The following is a 25,331-nucleotide window of genomic DNA, read 5'->3' as shown; positions in this document are numbered from 1 at the left end:
CTCAACGGATGCCCGTACCCGGCCTCAACAACGATCAGCTGTTGTCAGTAAAGCAGCCTTTCCAGAAACACACCAATGTAACCAACCTCTGGCTCAAATGTAGAATTCTCATCTTTATTTTCAAATCCCCTCCCTGGCCTCCTCACCTCCCGACCTCTGTAACCTCCTTCAGCCCTACAACCTCCCCGAGATCTGGGCGCTCCTCCAATTCGGGTCTCTTGAGTATCCCCCGATTTCCATTGCCCCACCATTGGCGGGCATACCTACAGCTGTCGAGACCCTGGGGGGAGGGGGAGGGGGAATATGTACAGAGCGATTCAGCCCGTTATTATTTACATATTAGCTTATACCACCTCCGTAACATTGCTCATCTCCGCCCCTGCCTCAGCTCATCCGCTGCTGAAACCCTCATCCATGCTTTTGTTAACTCCAGACTTGACTATTCCAATGCACTCTTGGCTGGCCTCCCACATTCTACCCTACGTAAACTACAGGTGATCCAAAACTCGGCAGCCCGTGTCCTAACTCGCAACCAAGTCCCGCTCACCCATCACCCTCTGTGTTCACTGACCCATGTCCTAACTCGCACCGAGTCCCGCTCACCCATCACCCCCTGTGCTCACTGCCCCGTGTCCTAACTCGCACCGAGTCCCGCTCACCCATCACCCCCTGTGCTCACTGCCCCGTGTCCTAACTCACACCTAGTCCCGCTCACCCATCACCCCCTGTGCTCGCTGCCCCGTGTCCTAACTCGCACCAAGTCCCACTCACCCATCACCCCCTGTGCTCGCTGCCCCGTGTCCTAACTCGCACCGAGTCCCACTCACCCATCACCCCCTGTGCTCACTGCCCCGTGTCCTAACTCGCACCGAGTCCCAATCACCCATCACCCCCTGTGCTCGCAGCCCCGTGTCTTAACTCGCACCAAGTCCCACTCACCCATCACCCCCTGTGCTCGCTGCCCCGTGTCCTAACTCGCACCAAGTCCCGCTCACCCATCACCCCCTGTGCTCGCTGCCCCGTGTCCTAACTCGCACCGAGCCCCACTCACCCATCACCCCCTGTGCTCACTGCCCTGTGTCCTAACTCGCACTGAACCCCACTCACCCATCACCCCCTGTGCTCACTGCCCCATGTCCTAACTCACACTGAGTCCCGCTCACCCGTCACCCCCTGTGCTCACTGTCCCGTGCCCTAACTCACACCGAGTCCCGCTCACCCATCACCCCCTGTGCTTGCTGACCCGTGTCCTAACTCACACCAAGTCCCACTCACCCATCACCCCCTGTGTTTGCTGACTTACATTGGCTCCCGGTTAAGCAATGCCTCAATTTCAAAATTCTCATTCTTGTTTTCAGATCCCTCCATAGCCCTCGCCCCCTCCCTATCTCTGTAATCCCCTCCAGCCCCACAACCCCCCGAGATGTCTGCGTTCCTCCATTTCTGCCCTCTTGAGCATCCCTGATTATAATCGCTCCACCATCGGTGGCCGTGCCTTCTGTTGCCTGGGCCCCAAGCTCTGGAACTCCCTCCCTAAACCTCTCCGCCTCTCTAACCCTCTTTCCTCCTTTAAGACGTTCTTTGAAACTTGCCTCTTCAACCCAGCAGTAGGTCATTTACTTTAATATCTCCTTATGTGGATCGGTGTCAAATTTTGTTTGATAACAAAAGGGAGCGGGCGGGGAAGTGGAGCTGAGTCCATGATCAGATCAGCCATGATCATCATCATCATAAGCAGTCCCTCAGAATCGAGGAAGACCTGCTTCCACTCTAAAAGTGAGTTCTCAGGTGACTGAACCGTCCAATACGGGAATTACAGTCTCTGTCACAGGTGGGACAGACAGTGGTTGAGGGAAGGGGAGGGTGGGACTGGTTTGCCGCACGCTCCTTCCGCTGCCTGCGCTTGGTTTCTGCATGCTCTCGGCGACGAGACTCGAGGTGCTCAGCGCCCTCCCGGATGCCCTTCCTCCACTTAGGGCGGTCTTTGGCCAGGGACTCCCAGGTGTTGGTGGGGATGTTGCACTTTATCAGGGAGGCTTTGAGGGTGTCCTTCAAACATTTCCACTTATTGAATGGCGGAGCAGGCTCAAGTGGCCGAATGGCCGACTCCTGCTCTTATTTCTTATGTTCTTATAATGCTCCTGTGAAGCTCCTCGGGATGTTTTACTATGTTAAAGGCGCTATATAAATGCAAGTTACAGTTAATAAATGTTGCCGCGTTGCATTCAAGGATCTCAGGCCATGGGAGCTTGCAGGAGATGCTCGGTGATGAGTTCCATGCTGTGGTGTCGCGAAAGTCCGGAGTTCAATTCTTCGCCAGTTCTTGGTCCCAGTTGGGTTTCACGAAAATGCAATGCTGTTCGGTAATACGACCACCAACAATTAGTTTGCCTATTGCCATCCAATAGACTCCCAGTCAAACACTTGCTACGCCCGAGCATTTACTGTAGGTTGTTTTTGATTCCTGGCACCTGAGAACAAGGACAATCGGCGTCAGAACGCTAAACAGCGGACAGCGGAGGTTTACCCCACGCGAAGGAGGCCCTTCGGCCCATAGTGCCACTGCTTGCTCATTGCACCTGCAATCCCTATAACCAATCCCCCTGTCCCTTTCCCTCCCAGTAACTCGGTAAGTGTCAGTCGTGGCTCAGTGGGCAGCACTCTCGCCTCTGAGTCCGATGTGGGTTCAAGTCCCACTCCAGGAACTCGAGCACACAAATCCAGGCTGATGCACCGGTGCAGTGCTGAAGGAGTGCTGCACTGCTGGAGGGGCAGTGCTGAGGGAGCGCCGCACTGTCGGAGCGGCAGTACTGAGGGAGTGCCGCACTGTCGGAGGGGCAGTACTGAGGGAGTGCCGCACTGTCGGAGGGGCAGTACTGAGGGAGTGCTGCACTGTCGGAGGGGAAGTACTGAGGGAGTGCTGCACTGTCGGAGGGGCAGTACTGAGGGAGTGCCGCACTGTCGGAGGGGTGATACTGAGGGAGCGGCGCACTGCTGGAGGGGCAGTACTGAGGGAGTGCTGCACTGTCGGAGCGGCAGTACTGAGGGAGTGCTGCACTGCTGGAGGGGCAGTACTGAGGGAGTGCTGCACTGCTGGAGGGGCAGTGCTGAGGGAGCGCCGCACTGTCGGAGAGGCAGTACTGAGGGAGTGCCGCACTGTCGGAGGGGCAGTACTGAGGGAGTGCCGCACTGTCGGAGGGGCAGTACTGAGGGAGTGCTGCACTGTCGGAGGGGAAGTACTGAGGGAGTGCTGCACTGTCGGAGGGGCAGTACTGAGGGAGTGCCGCACTGTCGGAGGGGTGATACTGAGGGAGCGGCGCACTGTCGGAGGGGCAGTACTGAGGGAGTGCGGCACTGTCGGAGGGGCAGTACTGAGGGAGTGCTGCACTGTCGGAGGGGCAGTACTGAGGGAGTGCCGCACTGTCGGAGGGGCAGTACTGAGGGAGTGCTGCACTGTCGGAGCGGCAGTACTGAGGGAGTGCCGCACTGTCGAAGGGGCAGTACTGAGGGAGTGCTGCACTGTCAGAGATGCCGTCTTTCTGAGACATTAAACCGAGGTCCCATCTGCTCTCTCAGGTGGATGTAAAAGATCCCACGGCACTATTTCGAAGAAGAGCAGGGGAGTTATCACCAGTGTCCTGGGGCCCTCAATCAATATAACAAAAACAGATTATCTGGTCATTATCACATTGCTATTTGTGGGAGCTTGCTGTGCGCAAATTGGCTGCCGCGTTTCCCACATTACAACAATGGCTACACTTCAAAAAGCACTTCATTGGCTGTAAAGCGCTTTGGGACGTCCGGTGGTCATGAAAGGCGCTATATAAATGCAAGTCTATCTTTTTTGAAAAGGGTGAGCTGCAAGGCGAGCTGGCCTCTGTCACGGGGCGTACCTTTGTCGAACACAGTAATATAGAATAACAGCGAAGGCACTGAGGAACAGTCCGATCCCGATCCCCACGGCCAGGTACAAGTATCGTTCCGACTTTGGTGTGGTGTGGGACGTGAGCACCATGTGTTGGCACCTCTCTCCATTGTATCCTGCTTTACAACTGCAAAAAAACCACAAAAAGGTTCACACACACTGAGCCTAAACACCACAGTGTGGTTTGTGTGTATTTAATTTCATTTTGCTTCGTAGGTATTGGTTGTTACAAAACATGGGAACAGGAGGAGGCCATTCGGCCCCTCGAACCTGTCCCGCCATTCAATGAGATCCTACAAATCCCCTGGGAGGACAGACACACCAACATTAGTGTCCTCGCTCAGGCCAACTTCCCCAGCATTGAAGCACTGACCACACTCGACCAGCTCCGCTGGGCAGGGCCACATTGTCCGACTCCCGACACGAGGTTCCCAAAGCAAGCGCTCTACTCGGAACTCCTTCGTGGCAAACGAGCCCCAGGTGGGCAGAGGAAACGTTACAAGGACACCCTCAAAGCCTCCCTGATAAAATGCAACATCCCCACCGACACCTGGGAGTCCCTGGCCAAAGACCGCCCTAAGTGGAAGAAGTGCATCCGGGAGGGCGCTGAGCACCTCGAGTCTCGTCGCCGAGAGCATGCAGAAACCAAGCGCAGGCAGCGGAAGGAGCGTGCGGCAAACCAGTCCCACCCTCCCCTTCCCTCAACCACTGTCTGTCCCACCTGTGACAGGGACTGTGGTTCCCCTATTGGACTGTACAGTCACCTAAGGACTTACTTTTAGAGTGGAAGCAAGTCTTCCTCGATTCCGAGGGTCTGCCTATGATGATGATGATGATGATGGCTGATCTGTATCTTAACTCCATCTACCTACCTTGATCCTTTACCTTTTAATCCCCAACAAAAACCTATCAATCTCAGTTTTGAAATTTTCAATTGCCCCCCCCCCCCCCCGCTGCCCCCACCCCCCCAGCCTCAGCAGCGTTTTGGGGGAGAGAGTTCCAGATTCCCAGCACCCTTTGTGTGAAGAAGTGCTCCCTGACATCACCCTGAACGGCCGGGCTCTAATTTTAAGGTGACGCCCCCTTGTTCTGGACTCCCCCCACCAGAGGGAATAGTTTCTCTCGATCGACCCCATCAACTCCTTTAATCATCGTAAACACCTCGATTAGATCGCCCCTTAATCTTCCACACTCGAGGGAACACAGCCCAGTCTGTGCAACCTGTCCTCGGAGTTTAACCCTTTCAGCCCCGGGTATGATTCTGGTGAATGTGCGCTGCTCGCCCCGCCCCCCCGAGGCCGATATATCCACCCCGAGGGGCGGGGCCCAGGACTGGACGCAGTGACTCCGAGCGGGGTTTGGCCGAGGCTCTGTACAACGATATAAAAAGGGATTCAATGATTGCTCACACAGCAAGCTACCCCTGGTAACTTACAATGGCAGACATGAGTTATTCAGCAGCTTTGCAGATGTTAGATGGTGGAATGTGAGCAAAGGACTATTCGAATGATCGGAATTTTAACGCAGTGGGTAATGTACTTGCAAATAATTTCCAACATTTTAACAAAGTTAACAATCTATCAGCACAGGAATTTGACGCAAACACGTTAGAACATAAGAACATAAGAAATAGGAGCAGGAGTCAGGCATACGGGCCCCTCGAGCCTGCTCCGCCATTTAATACGGTCATGGCTGATCCAATCATGGACTCAGCTCCACTTCCCTGCCCGCCCCCTTATTCCCTTATCGGTTAAGAAACTGTCTTTCTCTGTCTTAAACTTATTCAATGTCCCGGCTTCCACAGCTCTCTGAGGCAGCGAATTCCACAGATTCACAACCCTCTGAGAGAAGATATTCCTCCTCATCTCAGTTTTAAATGGGCGGCCCCTTATTCTAAGATCGTGCCCCCTAGTTCTAGTCTCCCCCATCAGTGGAAACATCCTCTCTGCATCCACCTTGTCAAGCCCCCTCATAATCCTAGACCGATATGAGGAGAAATGTTTTCACTCAGTGGGTGGTGAACCTGTGGAATTCTCTACCACAGAAGGCTGTGGAGGCCAAGTCACTGAATATAGTTAAGAGGGAGAGAGATAGATTTCTAGACACAAAGGGCATCAAGCGGTACGGGGAAAAAGCAGGACTGTGGTGTTGAGATAGAGGATCAGCCATGATCATATTGAATGGCGGTGCAGACTCGAAGGGCCGAATGGCCTACTAGTGCTCCTATTTTCTATGTTTCTATGTTAACTAGTGCACTGCAAATAACAGGAACAAAATACCCCAAAAATATTTAGTTTAACAGTAGGGATGTTATGCTAAACCTGTATCGAACCGTGGTTAGACCACACTTGGAGCACTGTGCACAGTTCTGGTCGCCATATTGTAAAAGGGATATAAAGGCACTGGAGAGGGTGCAGAGATTTATAAGGATGATACCAGAAATGCGAGGATATACATATCAGGAAAGGATGAACAGGCTGGGTCTCTTTGCTCTTGAAAAAAGACTGAAGGGTGACCTAATAGAGGTCTTTCAAATGCTGAAAGGTTTTGATAGAGTGGATACAGAGAGAATGTTTCCACTTGTGGGGGAGAGTATAACTAGAGGCCATCAATATCAGACAGTCACCCAGAAATCCAATGGGGAATTCAGGAGAAACTTCTTTACCCAGAGAGCAGTGAGAATGTGGAACTCGCTGCCACAGGGAGGGGTTGAGGTGAATAGTATCGATGTATTTAAGGGGAAGCTGGATAAACACATGAGGGAGAAGGGAATAGAGGGTTATGCTGATAGATTTAGATGAGGAAAGACGGGAGGAGGCTCGAGTGGAGCATAAACGCCGGCATGGACTGGTTGGGCCGAATGGCCTGTTCCTGAGCTATATATCCTGTGTAAGTAGTGTTTGAAAATTCCCAAACAGTGTACAGGGGTAATTTGCCAGCTCACCACCAAGGGGTGCCACCAAGTGACAGGGGATTGGTTTACTCTCACAATCTTTCGGAGATGGGGGGAGGGGGTTGTGGAGATTGGAAGGAAGGCCTGTTGCTGAATGAACATAAGAACATAAGAATTAGGAGCAGGAGTCGGCCATTCGGCCCCTCAAGCCTGCTCCGCCATTCAATAAGATCGTGGCTGACCTGATCATGGATTCAGCTCCGCTTCCCCGCCCGCTCCCCATAACCCTTCATTCCCTTATCGCTCAAAAATCTGTCTATCTCCACCTTAAATATATTCAATGTCCCAGCTTCCACAGCTCTCTGGGGCAGAGAATTCCACAGATTTACAATCCTCAGAGAAGAAATTCCTCCTCATTTCCGTTTTAAATGGGCGGCCCCTTATTCTGAGACTATGCCCCCTAGTTCTAGACTCCCCCGCAAGGGGAAACATCCTCTCTGCATCTACCCTGTCGAGCCCCCTCAGAATCTTATATGTTTCAATAAGATCACCTCTCATTCTTCTAAACTCCAATGCTTTTAGGCCCAACCTGCTCAACCTTTCCTCATATGACAACTCCCTCAGCTCAGGAATCAACCGGGTGAACCTTCTCTGAACTGCCTCCAATGCAGGTATATATATAGAAGAATGCTTCTTCGCCTCTCCTTAGAGCAGCACTGACGGAGCCCAGAGAGGAGACCAATTATCCTTTGAAGCGTAGCACAGCGAGACAAGATGGATGAAGGTCACTTAAAAAACAAGAACAAAAGCGATAGCGTCTTCACAAAATGAAAAACGAGAGAGTAAATACTTTCAAAATCAACTGGCTGTTGACAATGCGAGATGCCCGGACACGGAATGTGATTTAGCCAATCGGTGCTGTCCACAGCAGTGAAGCAATGCTCCCTACCAGCATGCTTCCTTGGTGGATGCCTTTTCTTTAAACACCACCCCCTAGCCTGACCTTTAAAGTTCAGTGAGAAGGTGCTTTGTGGAGGAAGGCAAGAGGGAGGGGGGGCGGGTTAGAGCGAGGCACATCACAGGCCAAGACACAGAATTTCCCCAGATCTGCCCCCCCCAGCCAGAATTACACCCCACTGGGGTGTGTCCTGTCTCCTTAGTCAGCTCGATCCGAGCTTCCAAAATCCAGTCCAGAGAACGAAAGATTTGCATTTCTATAGCGCCGTCCTCGACCATCGGACATCTCAAAGCGCTTAACAGCGGCTGTTGTATTGTGGGAAAGGCCGCCACCAATTTGCGCACAGCAAGCTCCCACAAACAGCAACAACAGTGATCATGACCAGATCATGTTTTTCTCGTGAAGTTGGTTGCGGGATAAATATTGGCCCCTGGAGTCCCCGGCTCTTCTTCCAATAGTGACCATGGGATCTTTCAAGTCCACCTGAGAGGGCAGACGGGGCCTCGGTTTAAAGTCTCGTCATAAAGACGGCTCCTCCAGCAGAGCGAATGAAGTTGCAGTTCCAGTTACGAATATTGTAGGTCATTTACACGGCAGCTATATCCAGATTGAAGTTTGCAGATAATCACAGCATCCGAGCACCCCAAATAAATGATCTTTGGACAGTCTGACTGTGACAATGTGCAGTGATTATTATAATGCGTGGTGATTACAGCTAGTCCCACCTTCCACCCTCCATAAACATCGGCCAATCCAAAACTCTGCTGCCCCGTGTCCTAACTCGCAACCAAGTCCCGCTCACCCATCACCCCCTGTGCTCACTGCCCCGTGTCCTAACTCGCAACCAAGTCCCGCTCACCCATCACCCCCTGTGCTCACTGCCCCGTGTCCTAACTCGCACCGAGTCCCGCTCACCCATCACCCCCTGTGCTCACTGCCCCGTGTCCTAACTCGCACCGAGTCCCACTCACCCATCACCCCCTGTGCTCACTGCCCCGTGTCCTAACTCACACCGAGTTCCACTCACCCATCACTCCCTGTGCTCGCTGACCTACATTGGCTCCTGGTTAAACAACGCCTCAATTTTAAAATTCTCATCATTGTTTACAAATCCCTCCATGGCCCTCACCCCTCCCTATCTCTGTAATCTCCTCCAGCCCCATAAACCCCCAAGATCTCTGCACTCCTCCAAATCTGCCCTCCTGAGTATCCCTGATTATAATCGCTCCACCATCGGTGGCCGTGCCTTCAGCTGCCTGGGCCCCAAGCTCTGGAACTCCCTCCCTAAACCTCTCCGCCTCTCTTTCCTCCTTTAAGATGCTCCTTAACAATAGTATCAGCTGTGGCTCAGTGGGTGACACTCTAGTCTCTGAGTCAAAAGGTTGTGGGTTCAAGTCCCACTCCAGAAATTGAGCACAAAAATCTAGGCTCACACTCCCACTGCAGTGCTGAGGGAACGCCGCACTGTCGGAGGGGCAGTACTGAGGGAGTGCTGCACTGTCGGAGGGGCAGTACTGAGGGAGTGCCGCACTGTCGGAGGGGCAGTACTGAGGGAACGCCGCACTGTCGGAGGGGCAGTACTGAGGGAGTGCCGCACTGTCGGAGGGGCAGTACTGAGGGAGCGCCGCACTGTCGGAGGGGCAGTACTGAGGGAGTGCCGCACTGTCGGAGGGGCAGTACTGAGGGAGCGCCGCACTGTCGGAGGGGCAGTACTGAGGGAGAGCCGCACTGTCAGAGGGGCAGTACTGAGTGAGTGCCGCACTGTCGGAGGGTCAGTACTGAGGGAGTGCTGCACTGTCGGAGGGGCAGTACTGTGGGAGAGCCGCAATGTCGGAGGGGCAGTACTGTGGGAGAGCCGCAATGTCGGAGGGTCAGTACTGAGGGAGAGCCGCACTGTCGGAGGGGCAGTAGTGAAGGAGTGCCGCACTGTCGGAGGTGCCGTCTTTTGGATGAGCCATTAAACCGAGGTCCCGTCTGCTCTCTTGGGTGGATGTAAAAGATCCCATGGCACTATTTTGAAGAAGAGCAGGGGAGTTATCCCCGGTGTCCTAGGACCAATATTTATCCCTCAATCAACATCAATAAAAACAGATTATCTGGTCATTATCACATTGCTGTTTGTGGGAGCTTGCTGTGCGCAAATTGGCTGCTGCGTTTCCCACATTACAACAGTGACTACACTCCAAAAAGTATTTCATTGGCTGTAAAGCGCTTTGGGACGATCGGTGGTCATGAAAGGCGCTATAGAAATGCAAGTCTTTCTTTCTTCTTTAAAACCTACCTCTTTGACCAAGCTTTTGGTCACCTGTCCTAATATCTCCTTATGTGGTTCGGTGTCAGTCTTAGTTTTAATAATCGGTCCTGTGAAGCGCCGCGGGACGTTTTACTATGCTGAAGGCGTTATATAAATATAAGTTGTTGTTGTTGTTGAGATATGCTGTTGGGGAAACCATGGTGATGACCTGTGCTGTACTCCATCTGCTCAAAGGCTTTGATCATCTGTATGACTCATGTGTGACTCTCTCACTGAAAGGATTTCATGTCTGGAGGCTCGGGCCAATGATGTGTTCGTGGCATCAAAGCATTCCAAGATAGAATTATCTGCCCGCAGCCCGCGCCTGTCTCTGAATCAGATTGTGGGTTGAAAACCCACTCACACGTGTAACCTGGGCTGACACGCGAGTGCAGCGCTGGGCTGCCTGTTGCTTTCACCTTCAGATGAGAAGTAGAATCATTGGCGTCGAGGAGGCCATTGGGCCCATCGAGCCTGTGCCGGCTCTGTGACAGAGCGACCCAATCCGTCCCACTCCGCCTCCCCCCCAGCTCCTCCCCCTCAGCCCTGCAACATTACCCACTTCCCCTGTTTGCAAGTTACTATTGAATCTGCTCCCACCGCCCTTTCAGGCAGCGCGTTGCCAATCACAACAACTCGCCGCGTAAAAACAGACTCCTCCTCTCCCCTTCGGTATCTTTGGCCAATCTCCTTAAATCCGTATCCCTGGCTACTGATCCTCCGGCCACTGGAAACACTTTCTCCCGATCCACTCCATCCAAACCCCCTCATCATTTTGAAGACCTCGATTAAATCTCCCCTTAACCTTCTCTGCTCCAAAGGAGAACAACCCCAGCTTCTCCAGTCTATCCAAGTAACCAAAGTCCCTCATCCCAGGAACCATTCTGGTGAATCTCCTCTGCCCCCTCTCCCAGGCCTTCACATCCTTCCTAAAGTGCGATGCCCAGAATTGGACGCAATCCTCCAGCTGGGGCCGATAGAGGTTGAGCGTGAATTCCTTGCTTTTGTACTCTCTGCCTCTATAACAACAACAACTTGCATCTATATAACGCCTTTAACTTGGTGAAATGGCCCAAGGTGCTTCACTGGAGTATTATGCGACAAAAATTTGACACCGAGCCACATAAGTAGAAATCGGCGCAGGTGACCAAAAGCTTGGTCAAAGAAGTATATTTTAAGGAGCGTCTTGAAGGAGGAAAGAGAGGCGGAGAGGTTTAGGGAGGGAGTTCCAGAGCTTGGGGCCCAGGCGACAGAAGGCACGGCCACCGATGGTGGAGCGATTATAATCAGGGATGCTCAGGAGGGCAGAATTAGAGGAGCGCAGAGATCTCGGGGGGGGTTGTGGGGCTGGAGGAGATTACAGAGATAGGGAGGGGGCGAGGGCCATGGAGGGATTCGATGCGAAGCTAATGATCCCGTATACGATTTTAACAGCCTTATAGACGTTCACGACCGATACTCGGCCCGCCCGTTGGTCGATGTTGAAGATCCCACAGCACGGTGTTGTCCCAGTTTCCCGAGCAATGTTATTTCCTCACACCAGGAACAGTAGTTAGCCGGCCATTCCGCTCGGCGCTGTCTGTGCGAACATCTGCTGGGAATTTCATCGGGCAACCCAGTAATCAGCAGATGTAACATCGGCGTATGATCGCCGTAAATCCCATTCACGCATCTCTCCAGGGTTTCCGCTGATCGCCCGGGGGGGGGGCGGGGGGGGGGGGGCGAGGGGGGGGGAGCGGCCGAGAAATTTCCTGCCGTTGGCAAGAGCAAAATGCCGGCTTGCATTTATAACTTTCAAAAGTCATTCATTGGTGTGCGAAGTGTTGTGTTTCTGAAGATCGCCATGGGGAAAGGGCAGGGGCTTGTAATGTCGAGGGTAGTTCTTGCATAGAGTATTTACAGCCCAGACACAGGCCATTGGGCCCCACCGCTCCGTGCCGGGGTTTATGCCCCACCGCTCCGTGCCGGGGTTTATGTCCCACCGCTCCGTGCCAGGGTTTATGTCCCACCGCTCCGTGCCGGGGTTTATGCCCCACCGCTCCGTGCCAGGGTTTATGCCCCACCGCTCCGTGCCGGGGTTTATGCCCCACCGCTCCGTGCCGGGGTTTATGTCCCACCGCTCCGTGCCGGGGTTTATGTCCCACCGCTCCGTGCCGGGGTTTATGTCCCACCGCTCCGTGCCGGGGTTTATGCCCCACCGCTCCGTGCCGGGGTTTATGTCCCACCGCTCCGTGCCGGGGTTTATGTCCCACCGCTCCGTGCCGGGGTTTATGCTCCACCGCTCCGTGCCGGGGTTTATGTCCCACCGCTCCGTGCCGGGGTTTATGTCCCACCGCTCCGTGCCGGGGTTTATGTCCCACCGCTCCGTGCTGGGGTTTATGCTCCACCGCTCCGTGCCGGGGTTTATGTCCCACCGCTCCGTGCCGGGGTTTATGCTCCACACCAGCTCCCTCCCACCCCTCTCCATCTCACCCCATCACCATATCCTTCTATTCCTTTCCCCCTCATGTGTTTATCCAGCTTCCCCTTAAATACATCGATACTATTCACCTCAACCCCTCCCTGTGGCAGCGAGTTCCACATTCTCACCGCTCTCTGGGTAAAGAAGTTTCTCCTGAATTCCCCATTGGGTTTATTAGTGTCTGCCGGATATTGATGGCCTCGAGTTCCGGCACGAACACGATGGGTCGAATGGCCTTCATCTGTGCTGTAAATTTCTAAGATTCTAGTCCTGGTCTCGCCCACAATTGGAAACAACTTTTCTACATCTCCCCTGTGGAACCGCTCCGTAATGTTAAAGACCACTATCGGTTCTCCCCTCGGACTCTTCTCGGGAGACTTCTAAGCCTCCCCGGATCACCATGGTTACCGAGTAACTTTATTTCTGTTTGGTGATTGGGAGCACGAACGACCTCGGTAAAGTCTACTCTCCGTACAGTGCTGGCCTCCATATTTACGAAAGGATATATTTGCTTTGGAGGCAGTTCAGAGGAGGTTCACTTGGTTGATCCCGGAGATGAAGGGGTTGACTCATGAGGAAAGGTTGAGTAGGTTGGGCCTCTACTCATTGGAGTTCAGAAGAACGAGAGGTGATCTTATCGAAACTTATAAGTTTCTGAGAGGGCTCGACAAGGTGGATACAGAGAGGATAACTCCACTAAAAGGAGGGGACATAGTCTCAGAATAAGGGGCCACCAATTTAAAACTGAGATGAGGAGGAATTTCTTCTCTGAGGGTTGAAAATCTGTGGAATTCTCTGCCCCAGAGAGCTGTGGAGGCTGGGACATTTAAGGCGGAAATAGACATATTTTTGAGCGATAAGGGAGTGAAGGTTTATGGGGAGTGGGCAGGGAAGTGGAGCTGAGTCCATGATCAGATCAGCCATGATCTTATTGAATGGCGGAGCAGGCTCGAGGGGCCGAATGGCCGACTCCTGCTCCTATTTCTTATGTTCTTACTCCCATTTTGAGAAACGTAACTGGGGTGATTTTAACCTCGGCCACCTGACAGGAAAGGCACGGAATCAGGAGCGCCGATCGATTTCGGTCAACAACAACCAACGTCCAGCGTTCACGTTAAAACCTGGGCTTCCCGCGCGGTGAATCGTGTTACAGCTGCCGCTCCCATTCCGTGTGCAGTGATATGGAGCTCGTGGCCTCAAACTAGCAGCAGAGAACGGGGCCCCCGTTACCTGCTCCACTCACACTGACACTAAATTGCCGTTAGTTTCACCCATTGAACCGCTGGCTCGCCACACGTCAGCATTTCAGTGGCCACTTGGGTCACCAACTCTGATTGGACACATTCCTGGAGCTGTCGTCACATGACCTCCACCCTCCATCACGCCCCGCCCACACACGCCCCCGCCATTGGTTGCCCGACACATCCATCGTTACGACGCCCACACCTCCCTGCGCCCAATCGGAAAGCAAAGAGAGTCTCCGTTACCCGATTGGATGATTTTTGCCTCTTAGTCCACGCCATGTTTTCTCAGAAGGTCGTGGGTTAATTTCCCACTCCAGAAACTTGATCACAAAAAATCTAGGCTGACACTCGCGTTGCAGGGATGAGGGAGATTTGTTCTCCTTGGAGCAGAGAAGGTTGAGAGGAGATTTGATCGAGGTGTTCAACATCATGAGGGGTCTGGACAGAGTAGATCGAGAGAAACTGTTCCCATTGGTGGAAGGGTGGGGAACCAGAGGACACAGATTTAAGGCGATTGGCAGAAGAACCAAAGGCGACGCGAGGGAAAACGTTTTTACGCAGCGAGTGGTTAGGATCTGGAATGTGGGGCCTGAGAGGGTGGTGGAGGCAGACTCAATCGTGGCTTTCAAAAGGGAGTTGGATAAGTTCCTGAAGGAAAATAAATTGCCAGGCTCCAAGGAAAGGGCGGGGGAGTGGGACTGGCTGAGGTGCTCTTGCAGAGAGCCGGCACAGGCTCGACGGGCCGAATGGCCTTCGTCCTGTGCTGTAACCATTCTATGATTCTATGGGCCGTCTTTCAGATGAGACGTTAAACCGAGGCCCCGTCTGCTCTCTCAGGTGGATGTAAAAGATCCCACGGCACTATTTCGAAGAAGAGCAGGGGAGTTCTCCCCGGTGTCCTGGGGCCAATATTTATCCCTCAATCAACATCACTAAAATACAGATTATCTGGTCATTATCACATTGCTGTGTGTGGGAGCTTGCTGTGCTCAAATTGGCTGCCGCATTTCCCACATTACAACAGTGACTGCACTCCAAAAGTACTTCATTGGCTGTAAAGCGCTTTGAGACGTCCTGAGGTTGTGAAAGGCGCTATGTAAATGCAAATCTTTCTTCTTTCTTTCCAGTCGGACTTTAAGGTGTCAGCATTTAAGGTGGTTAAAGGTGGTTTAAAAGAAATACAAATTCTCACAGACTTACATGCAGATGCGATGTCTGTTGTTCTGATCCTGATCTTCGTAGTACTTGCAAATTCCATTCATACAATAGCTTTGGTCTATTTCGTGACAAGCCTGCTTTAATGTCAGGGCTTGAGGCACGCCCAGGTCTCCTGTCACATGCACAAAGTGAAGTACAGCAATCAGCAACAGCTTTGGCTATTGGTTAGTCTTTCGCGACTAGTTTGACATTGTAATGCAATCAACAACAACAACAACAACAGCTTGCCTTTGATATCGTAAAACGCCCCAAGACGGTTCACAGGAGGGTTATCAAACAGAATTTAACACCCAGCAACACGTGAGCAGATATTAGCGCAAGAGGTAGGTATTAAGGAACGTCTTAAAGGAGGAGGGAGCGAGGGAGAGAGGTTTAGGGAGGGAGTTCCAGAGCTCGGGGCCCAGGCAGCAGAAGGCATGGCCACCGATGGTGGAGCGATTATAATCAGGGATACTCAAGAGGGCGGAATTAGAGGAGCGCAGAGATCTCGGGGGGTTGTGGGGCTGGAGGAGATTGCAGAGAGATAGGGAGGGGGCGAGGCCATGGAGGGATTTGAAAACATTTCTTAAATCGAGGTGTTGCCGGACCGGGAGCCGATGTAGGTCAGCGAGCACAGGGGGGGTGATGGGTGTAAAAGATCCCATGGCACTACTTCAAAGAAGAACAGAGGGGGAGTTCTCCCTGGTGTCCTGGGGCCAATATTTATCCCTCCAGCTACTTCACTAAAATGCAAGATGATCTGGGCCATTATCACGTTGCTGTGTGTGGGAGCTTGCTGTGCGCGATTTGGCTGCTGCGTTTCCCACATTACAACAGTGACTACACTCCCAAAGCGCTTTGTGACGTCTGGCGGTTATGAAAGTCATAAACGTAAGTCTTTCTTTCTTGTTATTCCTCCCAAGCAAGGAGCGAACAGTCAGAGGGAGCACTGGTCAGTAAATCGTGGACATGTTGAATTAAATGAACAGAAAAATCAGGGAAAGAATACCCAGAATTTCCCGCCCATCGCCCCTCCCTCGCTTTGGTTTCCCCCCCCCCCTCACTCTGGCAGATCGCCCGCTGCTGGCTCTTCAACAAACAGAAAATGCGACGTGTGAAATATCTTTCCACAGCCCAAGCAGGCACTGACCGCTGTTGTGCTGTGTCATTCTGTCAGCGTTGGCGTGTGTAATTAAAATGACGGCATTAGTTCCTGAGGCATGAGGTGGGCAGCAAAGACATTTCTTCAACCTCTGCCCAAGTCTTACGTCACAGGCTTACAATCCACCTCACAGTCACCACTGGGTTCACATTCAGGGCAAAATATTTCAAAGTCCGTGAGGTTTACTAATCAACCGGGAGGAGGAGTTTGATCCTGATCCCAATAGACGGAAATGAGCCTTAAAATGAGCCACATCTCTCCACAATCTTGGGCCTAAATCGCAATATAGAATCATAGAAATTTACAGCACAGAAGGAGGCCATTCGGCCCATCGTGTCCACACCGGCCGACCAAGAGCTACCCAGCCTAATCCCACTTTCCAGCTCTCGGTCCGTAGCCCTGTAGGTTACGGCACTTCAAGTACACATCCAAGTACTTTTTAAATGTGGTGAGGGTTTCTGCCTCTACCACCCTTTCAGGCCGTGAGTTCCAGACCCCCACCACCCTCTGAGTGAAGAAATTTTCCCTCAAATCCCCTCTAAACTTCCCCCCAATTACTTTAAATCCATACCCCCTGGTTGTTGACCCCTCTGCCAAGGGAAACAGGTCCTTCCTATCCACTCTATCCAGGCCCCTAATAATTTTATACACCTCAATCAGGTCTCCCCTCAGCCTCCTCTGTTCCAAAGAAAACAACCCCAGCCTATCCAATCTTTCCTCATAGCTAAAATTCTCCAGTCCAGGCAACATCCTCGTAAATCTCCTCTGTACCCTCTCCAGTGCAATTACATCTTCCCTGTAATGTGATGACCAGAATTGCACGCAGTACTCCAGCTGTGGCCTAATTAGTGTTTTATACAGTTCAAGCATAACGTTCCTACGGTATAAATCGTATCTCTGTCCACACTCAATTTCCCATTGCAACACAGCTCTTGAAATAATCATGCAAGCTGAATACTTCCTGTGCTGCCAAAAATAAATACTTCCACTCTCTGAATCAACAACAACAAAGACACCTCATGCTCCAGGAACTCACCGAGGCACAGTTTGGGTTCCGCCAGGATCACTCGGCTCCAGACCTCATTACACTTGGTCCAAACATGGACAAAATAGCTGAATTCCAGAGGTGAGGGGAGAGTGACTGCCCTTGACAGCAAGGCAGCATTTTACCGAGTGTGGCATCAAGGAGCCCGAGTAAAACCGACGGCAATGAGAATCAGGGGGAAACTCTCCACTGGCTGGAGTCATACCCAGCACAAAGGAAGATGGTTGTGGTGGTTGGAGGACATCGCTGCAGGAGTTCCTCAGGGCAGTGTCCTAGGCCCAACCATCTTCAGCTGCTTCATCAATGACCTTCCCTCCATCATAAGGTCAGAAGTGGGGATGTTCGCTGATGAATGCTCAGTGTTCAGTTCCATTCACAACTCCTCAGATAATGGAGCAGTCCGTGCCCACATGCAGCAAGACCTGGACAACATTCAGGCTTGGGCTGATAAGTGACAAGTAACATTCACGCCACACAAGTGCCAGGCAATGACCATCTCCAACAAGTGAGACTCTAACCACCCCCCCTTGACATTCAATGGCATTACCATCGCCGAATCCCCCGCCATCAACATCCTGGGGGTCACCATTGACCAGAAACTTAACTGGACCAGCCACATAAATACTGTGACCACAAGAGCGGGTCAGAGGCTGGGTATTCTGCGGCGAGTGTCTCACCTCCTGACTCCCCAAAGCCTTTCCACCATCTGCAAGGCACAAGTCAGGCGTGTGATGGAACACTCTCCACTTGCCTGGATGAGTTGCAGCTCCAACAACACTCGAGAAGCTCGACACCATCCAGGACAAAGCAGCCGCTTGATTGGCACCCCATCCACCACCTTAAGCATCGCTGGCAAGGCCGGCATTTATTGCCCATCCCTAATTGCCCCTTGAGAAGGTGGTGGTGAGCCGCCTTCTTGAACCGCTGCAGTCCGTGTGGTGAAGGTGCTCCCACAGTGCTGTTAGGGAGGGAGTTCCAGGATTGTGACCCAGCGACGATGAAGGAACGGCCGATATATTTCCAAGTCAGGATGGTGTGTGACTGGGAGGGGAACGTGGAGGTGGTGGTGTTCCCATGCGCCTGCTGCCCTTGTCCTTCTAGGCGTTAGAGGTCGCGGGTTTGACTGTGGCAGCGAGTTCCACATCCTCACCAACTCTCTGGGTGAAGAAGTTTCTCCTGAATTCTCTGTTGGGTTTATTAGTGATGATCTTATATTGATGTCGTTGTTCGGGCACAGACAGGATGGGTTGAGTGATCTCTTCTGTGCCGCAAATCTCTATGATTCTAGTCCTGATCTTGCCCTTATATTGATGGCCGCCAGTTCTGGTCTCCCCCAAAAGTGGGAGCAGCTTCTCTACACCTACCCTATCGAACCCCTTCATAATTTTAAAGCCATCTATCAGGTCAACCCCTCGGCCTTCTCTTGTCAACAGACAGAAAGTACAATTAATATATGAGGCAATTACATCGAGTGCCGGGGTTTATGCTCCACACCAGCCCCCTCCCACCCCTCTCCATCTCACCCCATCACCAGATCCTTTTATTCCTTTCTCCCTCATGTGTTTATCCAGCTTCCCCTTAAATACATCGATACTATTCGCCTCAACCTCTCCCTGTGGCAGCGAGTTCCACATTCTCACCACTCTCTGGGTAAAGTTAAATCATGGAGGCCAAAAAAATAGAACACTTTACTGTGAATCGAGCCCAAGTTGAAGGTTCCCTCCTCTGCTGGTGTTCGAGAGGCCTAATTAAGGTCAGTTTCCGGGGCCGAAACCCAATTCCTGTGCCTTTCGATTGACATTGCAAAACTACCCACAATTCCTCAGCAGGCGGGTGAAGGTTGGACCTCTGCATTGTTCATAGTTCCATCAAGGAAAGAACCTGCATTTCTATAGCACCTTTCACAACATCCCAAAGTGCTTAAGGATGATGTGGAAAGGCAGCAGCCAATCTGTCCACAGCAAGCTCCCACAAACAGCACCGTGATAATGACCAGATAATCTGTTTCATTGATGTTGGTTAGGGGGATGAATATTGGCCCCAGGATCTTTCACGTCCACCTGAGAGAGCAGACGGGACCTCGGTTTAACATCTTTTCGGGAAGACAGCACTCCCTCAGTACCGCCCCTCCGACAATGCAACGCTCCCTCAATACTGCCCCTCCGACAGTGCGGCGCTCCCTCAGCACTGCCCCTCCGACAGTGCGGCGCTCCCTCAGCACTGCCCCTCCGACAGTGCGGCGCTCCCTCAGCACTGCCCCTCCGACAGTGCGGCACTCCCTCAGTACTGCCCCTCCGACAGTGCGGCACTCCCTCAGTACTGCCCCTCCGACAGTGCGGCACCCCCTCAGTACTGCCCCTCCGACAGTGCGGCGCTCCCTCAGTACTGCCCCTCCGACAGTGCGGCGCTCCCTCAGTACTGCCCCTCCGACAGTGCGGCTCTCCCTCGGTACTGCCCCTCCGACAGTGCGGCGCCCCCTCAGTACTGCCCCTCCGACAGTGCGGCACCCCCTCAGTACTGCCCCTCCGACAGTGCGGCACCCCCTCAGTACTGCCTCTCCGACAGTGCGGCACTCCCTCAGTACTGCCCCTCCGACAGTGCGGCACCCCCTCAGTACTGCCTCTCCGACAGTGCGGCACTCCCTCAGTACTGCCCCTCCGACAGTGCGGCACTCCCTCAGTACTGCCCCTCCGACAGTGCGGCGCTCCCTCAGTACTGCCCCTCCGACAGTGCGGCGCTCTCTCAGCACTGCCCCTCCGACAGTGCGGCGCTCCCTCAGTACTGCCCCTCCGACAGTGCGGCGCTTCCTCAGTACTGCCCCTCCGACAGTGCGGCACTCCCTCAGTACTGCCCCTCCGACAGTGCAGCACTCCCTCAGTACTGCCCCTCCGACAGTGCAGCACTCCCTCAGCACTGCCCCTCCGACAGTGCGGCGCTCCTTCAGTACCAAAACCAAGCGTAAACTGCAAAGATTATTTCCAGCCTACCTCTTTCTGCTGGTGAGACTGTTTCCACGGCATCCGATTGGTTGTGAAAGGCGTTGAAAGTGCGAAGAGAGTCAGTGATGGGCGTTTGAGTCAGTTCTCCCGCCGCTGCGGTTAGGGCCAGTATTGCTGGAAAAAACATAACGGGGTTATAAGTGAAACAGTGTTTCCATCTTCCAACCCTCCATAAACATCACCTCATCCAAAACTCTGCTGCCCCGTGTCCTAACTCGCACCAAGTCCCACTCACCCATCACCCCCTGTGCTCACTGCCCCGTGTCCTAACTCGCACCGAGTCCCACTCACCCATCACCCCCTGTGCTCACTGCCCCGTGTCCTAACTCGCACCGAGTCCCGCTCACCCATCACCCCCTGTGCTCACTGCCCCGTGTCCTAACTCACACCCAGTCCCGCTCACCCATCACCCCCTGTGCTCACTGCCCCGTGTCCTAACTCGCACCGAGTCCCACTCACCCATCACCCCCTGTGCTCACTGCCCCGTGTCCTAACTCGCACCAAGTCCCGCTCACCCATCACCCCCTGTGCTCACTGCCCCGTGTCCTAACTCACACCGAGTCCCGCTCACCCATCACCCCCTGTGCTCACTGCCCCGTGTCCTAACTCGCACCCAGCCCCACTCACCCATCACCCCCTGTGCTCACTGCCCCGTGTCCTAACTCGCACCCAGTCCCACTCACCCATCACTCCCTGTGCTCACTGCCCCGTGTCCTAACTCGCACCCAGTCCCACTCACCCATCACTCCCTGTGCTCACTGCCCCGTGTCCTAACTCGCACCAAGTCCCACTCACCCATCACCCCCTGTGCTCACTGCCCCGTGTCCTAACTCGCACCAAGTCCCACTCACCCATCACCCCCTGTGCTCACTGCCCCGTGTCCTAACTCACACCGAGTCCCGCTCACCCATCACCCCCTGTGCTCTCTGCCCCGTGTCCTAACTCGCACCAAGTCCCGCTCACCCATCACCCCCTGTGCTCGCTGACCTACTTTGGCTCCCGGTCCAGCAACGCTTCGATTTTAAAGTTCTCATCCATGTGTTCAAATCCCTCCATGACCCTCACCCCTCCCTATCTCTGTAACCTCCTCCAGCCCAATATCAAAATTAGGGGGCATAATATCAGACAGTCACTAATAAATCCAATGGGGAATTCAGGAGAAACTTCTTTACCCAGAGAGCGGTGAGAATGTGGAACTCGCTGCCACAGGGAGGGGTTGAGGTGAATAGTATCGATGTATTTAAGGGGAAGCTGGATAAACACATGAGGGAGAAAGGAATAGAAGGATATGGTGATGGGGTGAGATGGAGAGGGGTGGGAAGAATCTCTGACGCTCCGCTTTCTCTGCGGGGAGGACGTTGGGTGTCAGTGTGTCGCTGAGCATTAAAGGGGAGGGTCACCACGCACTCCACGAGCCCCCACTGATGACCAGCACAGGGCCCGCAGGGACAGGCTTGACCGGGCCAACACAAAACAGCGCGCTGGGCTGCACAATGGCAGACACGGTGGGATCAACCCTTGTGTCGGCCGACAAATAAATATGGCGCCCCCACTGTTGTCCAAACGGGGCCATAAAAGGGGCAATTTCGGCCCCAAAATAGTGTAAACGCCAAGCCAACACCGACAGGGCTATCAGATAATACGGGGTAACGGGGGTATAGTTCTGACTCACGGCTCCGTGTCAGAAACATAAGTTGCCGACGGTGAAGGCTCTCACACCCTATCCCTCAAACTGACTCAAGGGCTGATGCCTACACTGTCAGGCAACAACAACACCATTGCATTTATAGAGCACCTTCACTGTTTTAAGGAGAGTCTTCAAGAAATAGGGAGCTGGAGAGGTGTAGGGAGGGAGTTACAGATCTCAGGGCACAGGCAGCTGAAGGCACGGCCACCAATGGTGGAGCGATGGAAATCAGGGGAGCGCAAGAGGGCCAGGACACCGGGGAAAACTCCCCTGTTCTTCTTTGAAATAGTGGCTGTGGGATCTTTTACCTGAGAGATCAGGTTTAATGTCTCATCCGAAAGACGGCACCTCCGATAGTGCGGCACTTCCTCAGTACTGCCCCTCCGACAGTGCGGCCCTCCCTCAGTACTGCCCCTCCGACAGTACAGCGCTCCCTCAGTACTGCCCCTCCGACAGTGCGACGCTCCCCCAGTACTGCCCCTCCGACAGTGCGGTGCTCCCTCAGTACTGCCCCTCCGACAGTGCGGTGCTCCCTCAGTACTGCCCCCGAGTGTCAGTCTGGATTTATGTGCTCAGGTTGCTGAAGTGGAATTTGAACCCACAACTTCTGACTCGATTCTGTGAATTGCCTGAGGATACTCTGGCTTTCCCAGATAGTTGGCAGTAACGATGGAAGAAGCCCTTTATGGGGTGCATTAACTCCGGCACCATTTGATACCTGTTGTACTTAAATATATTACTGATGAGTTCACGTATTCTGAACCAGCTGAAAAGTGGAATGTACAGCATCTCCCCGGGCTGAAACCCGAAGAGTGGAATTGAAGAACGACACGGCACAGGAGGAGGCCATTGGGCCCATCGAGCCTGTGCCGGCTTTGTGACAGAGCGATCCAATCAGTCCCACTCCCCCCGCTCTTTCCCCATAGTCTTGCAGTTTTTTTCCTTTTCCAGTATTTATCCAATTCCCAGTTTGAAAGTTACTATTGAATCTGCTCACACCACCCGTTCAGGCAGAGCGTTCCCGATCACAACAACTCGCTGCGTAAACGCATTCTCCCCCTCTCTCCCTCTGGTTCTTTTGCCGATTATCGTCAATCTGTGCCCCCTGGTTACCGACCCTCCTGCCCCTGGAACAGTTTCTCCCTATTTACTCGATCAAAACCCCTTTGTGATTTTGAACACCGCGATTAAATCTCCACCTTAATCTTCTCTGATCTGAGACGAACAACCCCAGCTCCTCTTAGTCTCCTCCGCCATCCGAAGTCCCTTGTCTCCCCGCGACAGAAGGAATTTATTCGGCCTGAACACCGCGCTGACAAATTGTCCCCCGGACCACGTTTCCGGAGCGAAATGTATCTACACAAATGTTTTTTCTTGCGGCCGACACTCAGCTTTGCACTGAATACCGCCTTAAAGTATAAAACCTGCCATTGAATCCCTTTGGGGTTCTCCCTCCCCACCACCCCCCCCCCCCTCCCAGCCCTGAGAATATGGCAAAAAAACTGGGCATATCTCAACAGCTCTGAACACCTTGCGATGATCCCTTGCTGTGTGGAGAACGCACGTTGCGCAAAGGGATGGGGGAGAGCCAGACCTGCACGTTTCCTCGCGCTACCTGTAAAACGGTATGACGCGGCATTTCACTGTCGCCCCGTCGAGTTGCGATTTTAAAAAGAGCCTTACCACTTATCATGAAGACACGACCCCCAGCAGCAGGTTCCATGCTCAGCCTCGCCAGCACGGTGCACACTCACATTCGCTTCTTGTCTCTGGAATGTGCCTGTGCTCTCTCGGCTGTGTCGATACTTGCTGCTCCGATGGTATTTATACAAACCCCGTCGGCCAGCCAGCCATACGTCAAGCGGCTCGAAGCACCAATCGCAGAGCTTTGTCGGCGCACGGCCAGGGGCAACAAGCTGACACTCAGCCGAGAGCAAGGTGTGGCCTCCGCAGTTACGCAACACCGATAATCTTCATCGGGATTGACAAGGGGGCTCCCCTCTGGCCTGTGGCCAGGATGTGTTAGGTGGGCTGTACATGGCCACACAGTGAGATCCAGCAGCGCGTTGCATCAACGCAATTTCATTCCTCGGGCAACTCTCCAACTCAAGACACTAGAGGGACACGGCGACCATCGGCTGCAGCTCAGGTTGGGCGAAAAGATGGTCCAACACCCGGCAGTGTAAGGGTGAGGCACAGTCAGCCAGTGGCTCAGTGGCTCATACTCTCGCTGCTGGGTCAGGGGGTTGTGGGTTCAAGTCCCACTCCAGGGACTCGAGCACAAAAATCTAGGCTGACACTCCCAGTGCAGTACTGAGGGAGCGCCGTACTGTCGGAGGGGCAGTACTGAGGGAGTGCCGCACTGTCGGAGGGGCAGTACTGAGGGAGTGCCGCACTGTCGGAGGGGCAGTGCTGAGGGAGTGCCGCACTGTCGGAGGGGCAGTGCTGAGGGAGTGCCGCACTGTCGGAGGGGCAGTACTGAGGGAGCGCCGCACTGTCGGAGGGGCAGTACTAAGGGAGCGCCGCACTGTCGCAGAGGCAGTACTGAGGGAGCACCGCACTGTCGGAGGGGCGGTGCTGAGGGAGCCCCGCACTGTCAGAGGGGCAGTACTGAGGGAGTGCCACACTGTCGGAGGGGCAGTACTGAGGGAGCGCCGCACTGTCGGAGGGGCAGTACTGAGGGAGTGCCACACTGTCGGAGGGGCAGTACTGAGGGAGCACCGCACTGTCGCAGAGGCAGTACTGAGGGAGCGCCGCACTGTCGGAGGGGCAGTACTGAGGGAGCGCCGCACTGTCGGAGGGGCAGTGCTGAGGGAGCGCCGCACTGTCGCAGAGGCAGTACTGAGGGAGCGCCGCACTGTCGGAGAGGCAGTACTGAGGGAGAGCCGCGCTGTTGGAGGGGCAGTACTGAGGGAACGCCGCACTGTCGGAGGGGCAGTGCTGAGGGAGCACCGCACTGTTGGAGGGGCGGTACTGAGGGGTGCTGGACTGTTGGAGATGCTATCTTTTGGATGAGATGTTAAACCAAGGTCCCGTCTGCCCTCTCAGGTGGACGTAAAAGATCCCACGGCCATTATTTTGAAGAATAAGAGAGTTCTCCCCGGTGTCCACAATTGTGACCCAGCGACGATGAAGGAACGGCCGATATATTTCCAAGTCAGGATGGTGTGTGACTGGGAGGGGAACATGGAGGTTGTCCTTCTAGGTGGCAGAGATGCCCTTGGCTGTTCCTTCATCGTCGCTGGGTCACAATCCTGGAACTCCCTCCCAAACAGCACTGTGGGAGCACCTTCACCACACGGACTGCAGCGGTTCAAGAAGGCGGCTCACCACCACCTTCTCAAGGGGCAATTAGGGACTCCCTGAGGCCATTAAAGACACTGTATAAATGCACGTTCTGTCTTTTATTGCGGCTTCCGAAAGAGTATCCCAAATCCTTGCAGATTAACTCACAGAACAATGTGGAG

At 53.6% G+C, this 25,331-nt stretch overlaps 1 protein-coding gene across 1 annotated transcript; it reads right to left on the bottom strand.

Annotated features, from left to right (window-relative positions):
• Positions 1–945: 945 nt before the first annotated feature.
• Positions 946–23,646, bottom strand: LOC139235089 (epigen-like). Its single transcript, XM_070866240.1, has 5 exons — positions 23,548–23,646; positions 20,166–20,291; positions 14,975–15,104; positions 3,894–4,052; positions 946–2,471 (listed from the first exon to the last, which is right to left on the bottom strand). Exons 1-5 carry the CDS (start codon positions 23,585–23,587, stop codon positions 2,417–2,419), a joined length of 510 nt encoding a protein of 169 aa, XP_070722341.1. The 5' UTR covers positions 23,588–23,646; the 3' UTR covers positions 946–2,416.
• Between the last annotated feature and the right edge of the window lie 1,685 nt (positions 23,647–25,331).

Source organism: Pristiophorus japonicus, chromosome 2, assembly GCF_044704955.1.
Source record: "Pristiophorus japonicus isolate sPriJap1 chromosome 2, sPriJap1.hap1, whole genome shotgun sequence".
Classification (NCBI taxonomy): Eukaryota; Metazoa; Chordata; class Chondrichthyes; family Pristiophoridae; genus Pristiophorus; species Pristiophorus japonicus.
Note: the sequence above shows the minus strand (reverse complement) of the source record. Positions and strands in the feature narration are given on the sequence as shown.